Source organism: Gracilinanus agilis, chromosome 2, assembly GCF_016433145.1.
Source record: "Gracilinanus agilis isolate LMUSP501 chromosome 2, AgileGrace, whole genome shotgun sequence".
Lineage (NCBI taxonomy): Eukaryota > Metazoa > Chordata > Mammalia > Didelphimorphia > Didelphidae > Gracilinanus > Gracilinanus agilis.
In genome coordinates, this window is record NC_058131.1 from 528,118,604 (window position 1) to 528,132,491 (window position 13,888).

A 13,888-nucleotide genomic window follows, 5' to 3' on the forward strand; every position below is an offset into this window, starting at 1 on the left:
TAATAGCAATTATTTTTTTAATACAAATTTTTATTACACAGCTGTAACATCATCGGCGCACTTCTCCAATGTTGCTAAATACAGATCTACATGGTGGATCAAAATGACTCCAGCAATTCTGGTTGATTCTGTAAATTCACTTCTTTTTAAAACAAAACAAAACAAAACAAAAAAGTCCAAGTACATAGTTATGTGAAAGGCCCCGGTGGCCTCAGTGACTCAGGCACAGAGTCCAGAAAATGTTTTAACAGTCTGTGATTCCATATTTACACAATAGTCCACAAAGGGTTTCAGTCAATGGACTATTCAAGTAAATAAATTTTTTTGTGTTTGTTTTTTTTTTTTTAAATAAGCCCATCAATTCTCCTTCACACAATAGAGCAGAGCTGCTTGGGCTCAGTAGCCCTGTTTTACAGTCCATTTGCTAATTTTACACAATTGCAACGGACGCTTTAAACTTATCCTCTGCTTATTTTTTAAAGGAAAAATGTGAACTAAGATAAAACAACACTGAGGATCTGATAAACTTGGGAAAGCTATCCATTTCATTTCTAAGATTAAATACAACTTAACCCTTAGCTTTTCTTCATCTCCCGGAGCCTCCCTCCCACACCAACTCCCCGTGGTCAAGCAGGGACTTGAGAGGAAAAAAGCAGACCATCCAGTTCCCCTTCCCTCCAAAAAAATCATCAAGCCCTCAGTTGTTCCTTTAGTTTAGTCCTTGGTTTAGTATATTTAGCTGTACTTTGTTCTGAAAAGATTTGTTAAATGCCACTTTTATTTACATTTGGAGCTTTACACCTGAGAATGATTATCAAGCAGTCAGCTTTATCTCTTTTCAAACATTCCATGAAGACACACACACACCTTTGTGCTGGCATCACATTAGCTGCACCGACTATATATATATAAATATATATAAATATATACACACACACATATATAAAAGATATATATCATAGATACACACATATAAGTGCATAGATATGCATGGATGTATATATACACACATATGTGTATATCTTATATCATTTATGTGTATATATATGTGTGCATATATACAACTGCACATGCTTGGAACATTTTCAATTTGCCTTTTCGTGTCCTTTCTTTCCACTCATATTAAACAATTTCTCTATTACTCTTTTTTTAATTAAAAAAAAAAAGCTAACTTTAGAATTACTCAAAAAGCAAAACAATTTCTAGGAGCCTAGGGTCAAGAGGCATTGAAAGAGCAGCCTTGTGCATGGGGCCAAGGGGAGAGAGCCTCCTTACTTGCTGTCTTCCATGGATCAGTGAGGAGTTACGTCTCACTGCCCTCTCTTGAGCCCTGGCTCTGGACTGTTGCCCCCACCCTTTTCCCTCCCCATCCGCTGGGTAGGGACTTTACTAGGGAGTTACTCTGTGTTCAGAGAGGTGACAGAGAATCAGGGAGGGACTCACACAGCTACAGTAGCCAGGCCTGTTTAATAAGAAGAATCACATTTAATAAGTTTCTTTCTTGTAGTTTCAGATGCTCAAATACAGCTGATAGAAATTTGAAACAGCCGTAGAGAACCATAACAGACTGATACAAAGAGTACTGCATCTTAAAAATGATAAAAAAACACCTGGAAAAAATCCACACACACACGTGTGTTCACACACACATACACACACATACACACACACATACATACACACCTCCCTCTTAAAATGTACAATTTTTGGAAACTAAACCAGTTTTCAAAAACTCCCTTCTGCAGAGGTGGAGAAAGATGTAGAGGAGAGAAGGAAGACTGTAGGTGACTAGTCCCCATTCCTGCCAACATGGGCCAGGTGCCAAAGCTTGATGGCCATGCCCAGGGTGGTACAGGAAGAAGCTTGCCCAGGGCTGCTGCTGCCACCCACAGGCTCTGGCAGGAATCTCAACTCTGCTGTAATACTGAAAATAGGCAGAGTGGCCTATTGAACTGTGATGATGACAAAAAAAAAGCAAAAAAAAAAAAAAAAAAACAAAATGCAAACTGAAAGACATGGATAAAACCCAAGAGAGCTTGAATCCACACAGGTGGGGGCAGCAGGAGGGGAGGGAGGGTGGGTGGGCAGATGAGGGAGATCTATACAGTAAATGGTTTTATGTTACAGATGACTGGCAGTTTAAAGAGTCTCTTCCCAGCACCCCTGCTGCTCCAGCCCAAAGAGGGCAAACCAAGGGAGAAGAGGAGAGGAGAACATTATCGCGGTGCATGCAGGGTCAGAAGCAGCAGGCTGGGCACGCTCAGATAAGCCCTCGTCGTTTCTTGTAGTCTTCTAAGTTCAGAGACCTTCTTGGAGCACCGTCCTTGGCCGGGGGAGCCTTTGATGTGATGGCCAGCGTCTTTGATTCTGCGAGGAGAGAACATCATGGCCATTTTCAGTAACTAGAAACATTTTTTAAAAACTGATTTTTACTTATTTTATTCTAAGTTTCCCAAATACATGTAACATATTTAACAATCATTTTTTAAACTTCTGATTTTGATTACACATAGGTAATCATGCAAATTATATGATCATATAGCAAAGGAAAACACAAAATAAAATAATAAAAATAAAGGAAGTTTTCAAAAGTGTGCTTCAATCAGTTCTCTCTGGGGGTAGAGAGCATTTTTCATCATAGATCCTCTGGAACTGTCTTGGATCACTGTCTTGACCACAGTAGCTAACTCTTTCACAGTTGATCATCATACAATATTCTCTGGGTTCAGCTCACTTCACTTGGCATGAGATCATTTAAATCTTCCCAGGTTTGGAAACAGGGTTTTTTTTAAACCCTAACCTTTCCATCTTGGAATCAGTACTGTGTTATATTAGTCCCAAAGCAGTAAAGGGTAAGGACTAGGCAATGGGGGTTAAGTGACTTGCCCGAGAGTCACATAGGTAGGAAGGGTCTGAGGCCACATTTGAAACCAGGACCTCCAGCTGGAAAGCTTTAAGATGAGAAAAGCATACTGCCTTCTGAATGTCACCTGCACTCATTCACAATGATCTACCATTTGGGTCTTTAAATCCTGCCCTAGGCCACTAGGGGCCCCCTCAGAACAGACCTGCTAAGATTTCCAGATGTCATCTCTAGGCCCATCACTCCAGCATACCTGAACTGGGAACTTGCAAGTCTATCTTCACATCAAAGTCATGCACTTTGAACAGGTCCTCTGAGAGGTCACTGGCTGACTTAGAATTGACGTCTTTGTCCTTTCCCTGACCCTGTAATGTAGACACAGACAGATGTATGAAGATTGAACAGGGCTAAAGAAAAAGCGAAAATGACTGGCAAGGTATACACAGTAAAGGAGAAAAGCAGAGGCCTCTGGCAAAGAGGTTTTTCTCTAATTGAAACACTGCTGGAAACCTGCTTTGTCTCAATTTCCGGGCTGGCTACTCATTCTCAAAGGGGAACATGTGGAGTTGGGGACATGAAAGACGCCTCTAAGGAGGGGAATAGAGGTGAATTCCAGATTTCCTCTCAACATCTGGGGATTGACTTTTTCTAAAAGAGGATGGATCCCCTTCGATCTGGGGGACCAAATGGGAGTGAGGAATGGAGTTTAGAGGTATCATTCTTACTGATGCACAAGCAAAAAAGCTGTTTTTAAAATGGGCAGCTTCTTCCTATTAAGGAGACACAGAAGCTACTTATTAACTTCCTAAAAAATGGGTAGTGAGTAGGGGAGGTTCAGAACTTTAACATACTCAAGAGTGACTGACTTCCTCTAGGTAGTGATTGGAATGGTGAACCAAGGGAAAAGGTATTCCTATAAACTAGCTGCTTTACCCAGAAGGCTACTTGGGGAGTACTTGCCTTGTTCATCTCCTTTGGAGCATCTGGTAATGCACCAGAGCCGTATTTTGCATTCAACTGGGCCAAGATGGCAGCTTGAACAGCAGGGTCTCTGGACTGAGAAGAAAAATAAATTACATTAAAGGTTCTTCAGCACTCACTGACTGCCAGAAAGAAGACTGCCCTCTTCCCAATCCCCCTCCCCTAAAAGACCTATCACCAACTCCATACTCTGAAGTCTTCCTCAATGGAATCCCACTGGTTTTATCAAAGTCACAGAACCTTCACAATTTATGCTATCATTCCAGTCTGTGACAGAGGATAAATCCATAGTAACTCCCAGGGGAGCTATGTTGAGGCAGGTCTTGGCTCAAGGTATATCAGAAAGTGTTTGAATCTTGAGCCTGAGGAGAGCCAAATGCTGGCGAACTCTCTCTTAATCTGCAAGGTATAGTCAAGCCCTAAGCCCTTTGGCCCTGGCTCCTACACTTACATTGGAGACAATAGTTGGTTTGCACTGCCGCCTAGTGAAGGGATCCATCTGCTGATTCTTCATGTTGTGACTTTCCGCCTAAAACCGAGAACAATGAATTACAGAACCTGAACCATTGATTACCTTCCCTTGTTAAGTTACTCACAGTAATAAGTTCACATTAGTTTCAGATGAGAAATATCAGAAATAGTAGCTATTCCCTAAGATCTAAGGCTCCCTTTCCTGACTTCAGAACTCATTGCATTTAGTGACAGAGAAGTGACAAAAAGCTGCATCAAAAAAATGAAACGGCTCATCTTTGCTTCACTCACCACAAGGGCCTTCTCAGACTCAACAATATTCCATTCTCGATTTCGTTGATTGATGTAACTGTGGAGAAAGCACATGATGATGAACAAGAGGCAAATGATTGTCACAAAAAAGGAACGAGATAGCAGTAGTCTAGGGTATGTGCAGAAGAAGGAGGACATCAACCGATTCTGTTTTGGCCTCCACGGCCAAGTGACTAATTTACGAACTCACCTAATGGCAGAAATATTCTTTGTTCGTTGCCGATCTAGGGCCTCTGCCCTTTCCTCCAGCTCATTCAGCTGATCTTGGATTTGCTTTGCTTTGTCTTGGTCTCCCAAGTCTTCTGCCATGGCCTGCAAACACAGAGTCATCCATCTAAGAGTTCTCATTTATGCTGGATTATACTCTAGGCACAGTCAAGACAACGATCTTTACTGTAGGATGGGTGATCTCAAAATAAAATCAGAAATGGAAGTATTCTGAAAACGTGTGTTAATGCAAGTTATAATTTTCATCATAATATGAGGAACCTCCCTACCCAGTTATCTGGTTCCTCAGGGCCACCTAGTGATCAAGATGGTTAATAACATCCTTATAACCAATGCTTAAGGAGGATGAAATGTCAGCAAGAGATACAAAGGATTTTAATGTAACCACAAGGAAACAAAGAAAATCCAACAGATCCCTGCTTGCCCATAGCACTTATGTTGCCAGGTCTAATGATCAGCATTATATCCTGTTGATTTTATAGGCATGAAACTTGAGAGTGCAGAATTTTAGTAGAGGGCTAAACAGAAGGAACCTATAAGTTCACGAGAAGAACATGCTCTTGATTAGTTAGTGGAAGTGAAAAGGGTCAAGCTGAACCTACATCTGTAGTCAGGGAATGCTAAATGCTTAGCACGTGAGCCCAGAGTCACTCATTAAAACACCAGTCATTCTATATCACCTTAGCCCAGCATCCTGGGGAGCCCAAGGCCCAGCCTAAGGACTTCTTACCTTCTCCTTCAGAAGCTGCGTTTTTTTCATGGCATAGTTGGGTGGAGCTTTTCTGAATCTCTCTTTCTCTTTAACAATCTGTACCGGAGAGGAGGAGACATCAGGAATGAGGTAAGAGTCTTGTTATTTTAAAAATATCTTTGCAGATGAGATAAACAAAGTCCTTCCTGGAAGTCGCTTCTCTTCCTAGGGCTGAGCCAGGCCCCACAGAAAGAGTTCGTTCCAAGGGATAGGCTGGTGCTGCCTGAGCTATGGAGAAGTTTCAGGGACAGTCTGAAAAAGGAGTATATACCAATAAGCTCTGCAGCAGCTCTTGGGGCTAAGATTGTAATGCTAGCTACAGAAACTGAAGAACACAAAGAGAAGATCTGTGTAACTACAGGGAGTAGAAGATGGAGGATGAATTCAGCAAAATGTTTTGCAGAAGGAAAATCGTTGAAGCACCAAAGTCATAGCAGAATAGTCAGGCTTTCAGACCCCCGAACCCTAGGTTTACTTCCTTCGTCTATGATTTTCTTCTTGGAATCTTCTTCCTCACTCATTAAGAAAACAATACAGCTAAAAAAGGTGTCAGACCTCAAAATCTAGCAGAGCCTAGAATCTTGACCCTCACTAGACATTGGTCCCTGATGAATTGCCAGTCCCCAGGTTATCAGCTTCTCACCTCTTCAATGTCCTGATCATTGAATTTATAATTCAAAGCTTCTTTAATGGACATTTCCTTCTTGTTAATCTCATCCAAGGTAGGCAGCTGCATGCCAGCAGAGAACATCTGAATATCCCACCAAAATAAAACAAAGCAAAACAACAAAATGTCAAGAAGGGGTCTAAATGTGACTGTGTTACATCTTTTAGTTACCTAAAGTCTACCAACTTACCGCTTCTTTCCATTTCATGAATTCACTTTCTGTGAACTCTTGATTTGAGACAAACTCCAGGCGGAACACACGCTGGTCATTGCCATGTCTATGACAAAAAGATTAAGCATTATTTAACATATAAATGGTGACGGTACAGCGGAAATACACAATATTCTGATCAGGGCTTCCCTGATTAATTTTTCAATAAATTCCATCAACCAATCCAGAACAAGTATCCCTAGTACCTTGCTGCCTTCTGAATGGCATGAATACTGGACTCTAATGCTATCCCAGAAACCCATATTAGAAATGATCTAGAGCAGTGATTCCCAAAGTGGGCGCCACCGCCCCCAGTGGGTGCTGCAGCAATCCAGGCGGCAGTGATGGTCACAGGTACATTTGGGGCCAGTGAATAACTGTAAGGGGGCGGTGATGGTATGTGACAGGGGGCGCTAAGTAATATTTTTTCTGGAAAGGGGGCGGTAGGCCAAAAAAGTTTGGGAACCACTGATCTAAAGTCTAGGATAGGGCCTAAAACAACTTAAAAAAAATTTTTTTTATTATAAATGATCATCTCAACAAATAAAAATTGGAGGAAAAAAGTTTAATATTAAATCTAATATAAGAACATTATACATTAATGAAATATATTGAATAAAAATTTATTTATTTTGTATTTTCTCCCAATTTCTCTACACAAAGTTTTGTTATGGTTTCATCAAGGTGATTACTGCAGTTCTGCTTTCTTTGCTTTGCATTAATTTAGCATATTTATAATTTTGGGAGAGGAAGGGGCAAAAAAGGGAGATGGCCAGGTCATGAAGCTGTAATGAAGGATAACTAATGGACAGTCTACATGTTTTGCTGACATTCATGGAATGTCAAGATATATAAAGGAAGAACATCCCTTTGGTGGATGCTTGCATTGAAGGATTTATAAAAGAACATCAATAAGAGTTACACGGGATAAAAAAGCATAAGTGGATTGGGATTTGCATTACTGAAAAGGAGTACCTACCTTGATGAAATCATAGATCCATCAAAGTACCCCAGTATTTTTAAAAGCGTAGTGATACTCTATTGTATTAAGAAAATACAATTTATTCCTTCATTTCACAACCACTGTGGAATGATTATATATGTATATGCATATATTTGTGTATAGTGAGATGCAGATAGATAGGCTATCTGATAGTCTTAAAAAAACAGACAAACAAACAAACAAAAAACTACTACCTTCTGTCTTAGGATCAATTCTAAGTATTGGTTCTAAGGAAGAATAGCAGTAAGTACTACGCAACTGGGGGTTAAGTGACTTGCCCAAAGTCACTACATTTAGAAAGTGTCTAAGGCCAGATTTGAACCCAGGACTTATTGTCTCCAGGCCTGGCTCTCTATCTACTAAGCCACCTAATTATCCCCGGAGTCTTCTTTTATCTTCACTGTGAGAGAAAAATCCCCTACCCCCTTATATGAAGATTAGATTTTAATGTTAGCAATAGTTTTGAGTTAATCATAATTGTGATTTTAAGATAAAATTAAGATTTTAAGATATAATGTTATCATAAGTGATGAATAGGTTTGTGATTATTTTAGTGTAAGTATTATGGTTGTGAATTAAGTAAATAACTGCTTTAATATAGGCCTCAAAGGCCTAAGCGTCAGCCTCACTGTCAGCCTTAACCTTCAAAGTTGCTATAACATGCACCCTCAGCAATAATCATGGTCTTGAATTTGTGATCCATTATACATCAGGATGCCTCCCAACACCACCCACTCTTATCTTTTACATCACTAGCCCAGGCACTTCCACTCTGCCCCTTTTCTATCAAGTGGCTCTTAAGTCATTGTCAAATGATTTCTTTTACCAATGAGAAGTTATTTCCTGATGACTTCAACCAATCCACATCTCTATTTTTATCACTGTCCTGAATTATTTCTGTACTGGTATAAAAGTTGTGTAATTCTTTCAGGTATACAGGAAGGTCTCTCACAGTGCTTGGGGTCTTCTGGTCTTGACCAGGCTTTGTTATGGGACTTAGCCCTCTCATAATAAACCTAATTCTTTACAGCTTGGAGATTTTGACTCAGCTTATCTAAACTGCATACCTGTGTTTAGAAAATTATGCAACATCACCAAGTTCTGATACAATGCATAATGTTGAGGAGGTGATCTTGGTTTGCAGAAGGTTATTCTCTATGCCATTGGGGAAAGGTCAAGCAATATGGAAAGGCCCCGAGTATTAAGCAAATTAAGAACCAAGAACCATGTGTTTTGTGTCTGAAGGCAAAGCTAGTTAAGCACAAGGGGCCTTATCATTAGATTGACGGCAAGCTATTTCTAGACACAAAAATCCATTAACTTCTTTTATTTTCCTGGTGATGCTATATAGCTGGGAATTATGGAACACACAATCTTTGAAGAATCAAAATCATTGGTGACTCAAAAGAAAATGGAAACACATGGTAGACATATAAGTTGGTTTAGGTATGTTACTAATGAAAATTTGTGTATTTGATATATATAGCAAGAGAATTTAGAGCTGGTTGGGTCACTAACACTCAAGACCAACTCTCCTGTCATGGATGAGGAAAACAAAGTCCAGATAATATGACTTGCCAATATGTGACAAGCAGCAATCCTGGGATTAGAAGCCAGGTTCTATGATTCCAATTCCAGTCCTCTTTTCACTATACCAAACCAGAAGCAGCAAAAAGCAACCTTGGTGTGGCATAGAACTGAAAAGAAGCAGGATCTCACTTCTAGCATCTACCCTACTGCAGAGGAATAACCAGGGCAGAATTCTCCCAGAACAAAAGGAAGCCTATAGTTTTGCCTCCACGAACCAACACAACTTTCCAGTTGGCTAAAAGAGACTGAATCCAACAGCAGGCTACTCTTGCTCAGACCCAAACACCAGTTAGGAACTTGCAATCCTCAGGTCAGTGGGGCAGTAATCAGACTTTACCTAGAATCAAGTCACTCTGGGATCATTGAAAGCTTGCAGGTCTCCACCCTGTACCTGAGATCCTAGAAAAACAAAACACTCAATATCCAAAGAAAGCAGCAATAGGACCAGCCAAGACCTTCCCTGCAAAAGTTCCATTGAGTCTAGCTCTAACATCAAGTCCAAAGCCAGGAAAGAAGATGGAAGAATGGGCAAACAAAAAAAGGAACTGCATTATAATGAATTATCATGTTGTCAGGGAAACTTGCAAATGTAGAAGAAGAGAAGGAATCCAAAGCATCTACAAGCAAAGCCTCAGAAAACACAAACAAACAAAACACCACAGCTTGAACACACACTCAACTAGATGAAAGAGTTGGGTTTTTTTTTAAAGAGAAAATGTGTTATAAACGGAATTAGAGTACTTGAGGGAAAACTGGAAAAGAAATGAGAAGCTATGGAAAAAACTGGAAAGGGAATTAGCAGCTTGGCCCTTAAAAACATTGTCCAAGCAACAAATTCCCTAAAAATCAGGGCCAAAATAGAAGCCAATAACTCCAGAAGGCAACAAAAAACATTAAAAAAAAAGTCAAAAGGCTAATAAAAAAACAAAAACCCAAACAAACCAGAAAATGTAATATATCTTATAGCAAAAATAACTGATCTATAAAACAGATCAAAGAGAAAAAAAATAACAGTCAATGGAATATTGGACCACTATGACCAAAAAAAAAGCTTAGACATCCTACTTCAAGAAATCCTAAAAGAAAACTGCCCAGATCTCTTAGAACCAGAGGGCAAAGTAGAAATAGAAAGAATCCACTGGTTACCTTCTGAAAGAAACCTTCAAATGAAAACTCCCAGGAACATCATAGCCAAAATCCAGAGCTTCCAGGTGAAAGGAAAAATACTGCAAGCCACTAGAAAGAAAGAATTCAAGTACCACGGAGCCACAGTTAGGATCACACACGATTTAGCAGTCACCACTATAAAGGAGTAAAGAACCTGATTGATATTCCAGAAGGAAAAGGATATTCTTGGCTTACAGCCAAGAATAACTTACCCTTCAAAAGTGAACTTAATACTACCAGGTTAAAAATGGATTTTTAATGAAACAGAAGACTTCTATAAGCATTCCTGATGAAAAGATCAGAGCTGCAGAGAAAATTTGAATTTCAATCCATAAAAAGGTAAAGCATGAATGAATAATGGTAAAGAACTAAAAATACAGATAAATTGCTTACATTCACATTTGGGAGATGATACATGTGTCCCTTCTGAACCTTCTCTTCATTAGGGGTGAGAGAGGGTGGAAGGCCTAGGAGATGTTATATCCTGATGATCTTAAGAAAAGAATGGAAAGAGAGGGGAAGAGGAATATACTGGAGAAGGAAAAGGAAATTTATCTCCCATAATCAAAGTGCAAGCAGACATCTCCACAAATGGAGAGGGGATAGTTGACACTTGAAGCCCATTCTCATCTGAACTGATCAAAAGAAAGCAAGAATACAAATTTACACAGAGAAATACATTTCTGGGTACTAAAATACATTTCACTCAATAGGAAAAAGGAGAGAATGGAAAGAAGTGGAGGAGGGAAAATTAGGCAAGCAGATTAAAGGAGGGATTTCAAATCCTCTCTCTCTCTCTCTCTCTCTCTCTCTCTCTCTCTCTCTCTCTCTCTCTCCATATATATATATATATGAACTTTTTTTGAGGTGGCAAAGAATGAAAATCTGAGGGGACACCAATAAAGTGGAGAATGGATGAATAAGTTACCATAGATAAAATGCTAAAGTCTTAGCATCATAATGACCAAATAGGATTCCAGAGAACTAATGGTGAAACACAGGCTTCCTACCTCCTGAGGGAATATCAAAGAGTGACAAATGTTTTTTAGGACATGGCCAATGTGGAAATTTGTTTTGATTGATCATGCATGTTTGCAATGTGTCTTGTTTTTCTTGCGTTCCAAATGGGAACTGAGGTAGAGGGAACTAGGAAAGAAAGAAGGCTGATCATTGTTTCTAAAGGCTTCTACCCCCACTGAGTAGATCTTCTAATGGAGAATTATAGGAAGACAGGGATAAAAACTACACACACACACAAAAATTATGCATTTAATGTGCACAGATGGATATTTCTATAGTTATATATTACATAATTAAGAATTGAAATTGAATATATAATTGAATAATATATAATAATATATAACTAGAGATTTGAAAAGAATGATATATAATTGAAGATTTGAAAAGAAAGAAATAAGTAGTGTCCATCTTTATTATGAAAATCTATGTAATATAGGACTCTTTCTTTGAAGGTATAGAAAAATTTATGAATCTTTGGTATCTTGGTGACATAGCAGTAATCTTGTTGTTCAGGTTGGCCTATTTAGGTTATTTATATCCTAGTACAAAAATATTGCTAGTTAGCACTATCTGTAATAGGAAAAAAATGAAAACAAATAAGTACCAAAAAACTAAGATTAAATGAATTATGGTTTGTGACTGTCACAGGGTATAACAGAACTATAAAAACCAATGAATGTGAAGAATTCAAAGAATGGCAATATTTTAATATAAAGTACATCAGTGGTTCCCAAACTTTTTTGGCCTACTGCCCCATTTCCAGAAAAAATATTACTTAGTGCTTCCTGTTACATACTATCACTGCCCCCAAATGCACTTGTGGCCATCACCACTCCCCTGGATCACTGTAGCACCCAGAAGGGGGCGGTGGTGCCCACTTTGGGAACCACTGAAGTACATGAAGAATCAAAGAGAATACACACTAATTACAATAATATAATAAAACACCACAACAGCAACTAAACAGAAAAGGAACAAATTCAAAAGGGGTCAAAGAAATAAAGTTGGATGATGTGTAAATGGAATTAGCTCAAGCCCATTCATTATTATTATGTTAATGTTGGTATACAGAATTGTTTTCTGAGATACTATGAATTTCTGTCCATGAATTCTTTGGAGTCCCTTTGGGTTACCTGTACATCATTTACCTTCAAAGAGAATGCTTAGTAAGTTTTCTGGGAATATGATCTTAATATAAATTCCCGTAATTTCTGATTGTATAAGTGCCTCAATTTTTTCTGCTTTTTGAAGAAAAATTTGGCAAGATCTTGATGCATCCTTCCTGACATGTTATCTTTTTTCTTTCTGGCAGTTTGAAGAATCTTAAGCCTTGTTCCTATATTCAAGTTTCAGGATAAATGCTTTGAACAAGTTCAATTTTAATTTCTCCTTATGAGTTAGAAAGTATTTATATTTACACAGTCTAACTTGTTTTGGGGTAGATAGGTGGCACAGTGGATAGAGGGCCAGGCTTGGAATCAGGAAGACCTAACTTCAAATACAGTCTCAGTCAGCTGTGTGACCTTGAGCAAGTCATTTAACTGCTTGCCAAAAGTTTCCTCATCTGCAAAATGAGTTGGAGAAGGAAATGACAAACCACTCTACTGTCTTTGTCAGTAAAAGCCCCAAATGGGGTCACAGAGAGTTGGACATGACTGAAAAATAACTTGTTTTTAATAGTTCCAAGAAAATTTTCCTAAGTAATGTCAATAAAGTGATCACAATGTTTTTTATAAAAATAAAAACAAGTATTCTGGACCACCAAGGATTCAGACTTTTAAAGATGTAACTCCTTCCTGCATTGCTTCAAATCTTTTGCTAGATGAGTTATTTTCTGAGTTTATTTTCCATTCCCACTTTATAATTTCTTATATGATTTTTTTAAATTAAATTAAATTAAATTTTTTATTTTTAAATCCTTAACTTCTATGTATTGTCTCCTAGGTGGAAGAGTGGTAAGGGTAGGCAATGGGGGTCAAGTGATTTGCCCAGGGTCACACAGCTGGGAAATGTCTGAGGCCAGATTTGAATCTAGGACCTCCCGTCTCTAGGCCTGACTCTCAATCCACTGAGCTACCCAGCTGCCCCTCTTATATGATTTTTTTTTTAATTTTTTTTTTAAACCCTTGTACTTCGGTGTATTGTCTCACAAGTGGAAGATTGGTAAGGGTGGGCAATGGGGGTCAAGTGACTTGCCCAGGGTCACACAGCTGGGAAGTGGCTGAGGCCGGGTTTGAACCTAGGACCTCCTGTCTCTAGGCCTGACTCTCACTCCACTGAGCTACCCAGCTGCCCCTCCTCTTATATGATTTTTAATTGTACCCAATGAAAATTTCAAATTCCTTCTCCCCAAGATTCTTTTTTTTACCCTTATTTTCTTAGATTTTATATTAAGTAGCAATCATACTAAGTACTGAATCTAAGACAGAAGAGCAGTAAGGACTAGGCAGTCTGTATTAAGTGACTTGCCCAGGGTCATTGAGCTAGGAAATGTCCAAGGCTACAGTTGAATCCAGGTTCTCCAAGCCCTGATGCTCTATCTATTGTACTACCTAGCTGCCCCTTGTCCCAAGATTCTTAATTCTCTCATTCATTCATTCATTCATTCATTCTCTCTCTCCCTC

The 13,888-nt window shown here is 39.0% G+C and overlaps 1 protein-coding gene across 1 annotated transcript in view; it reads right to left on the reverse strand.

The window, feature by feature from the left end:
• Positions 1-2,038: 2,038 nt before the first annotated feature.
• Positions 2,039-13,888, reverse strand: part of RTF1 (RTF1 homolog, Paf1/RNA polymerase II complex component) — a 49,159-nt gene continuing 37,309 nt past the window's right edge. The window contains exons 10-18 of the mRNA XM_044665118.1: positions 6,464-6,551; positions 6,250-6,357; positions 5,586-5,663; positions 4,818-4,939; positions 4,607-4,664; positions 4,296-4,373; positions 3,824-3,919; positions 3,117-3,228; positions 2,039-2,367 (exon numbers count right to left, since the gene is read on the reverse strand). Of these exons, the coding sequence (XP_044521053.1) occupies positions 2,261-2,367; positions 3,117-3,228; positions 3,824-3,919; positions 4,296-4,373; positions 4,607-4,664; positions 4,818-4,939; positions 5,586-5,663; positions 6,250-6,357; positions 6,464-6,551 (847 nt within the window). The 3' untranslated portion in view covers positions 2,039-2,260. The remainder of the gene's footprint in view (positions 2,368-3,116; positions 3,229-3,823; positions 3,920-4,295; positions 4,374-4,606; positions 4,665-4,817; positions 4,940-5,585; positions 5,664-6,249; positions 6,358-6,463; positions 6,552-13,888) is intronic.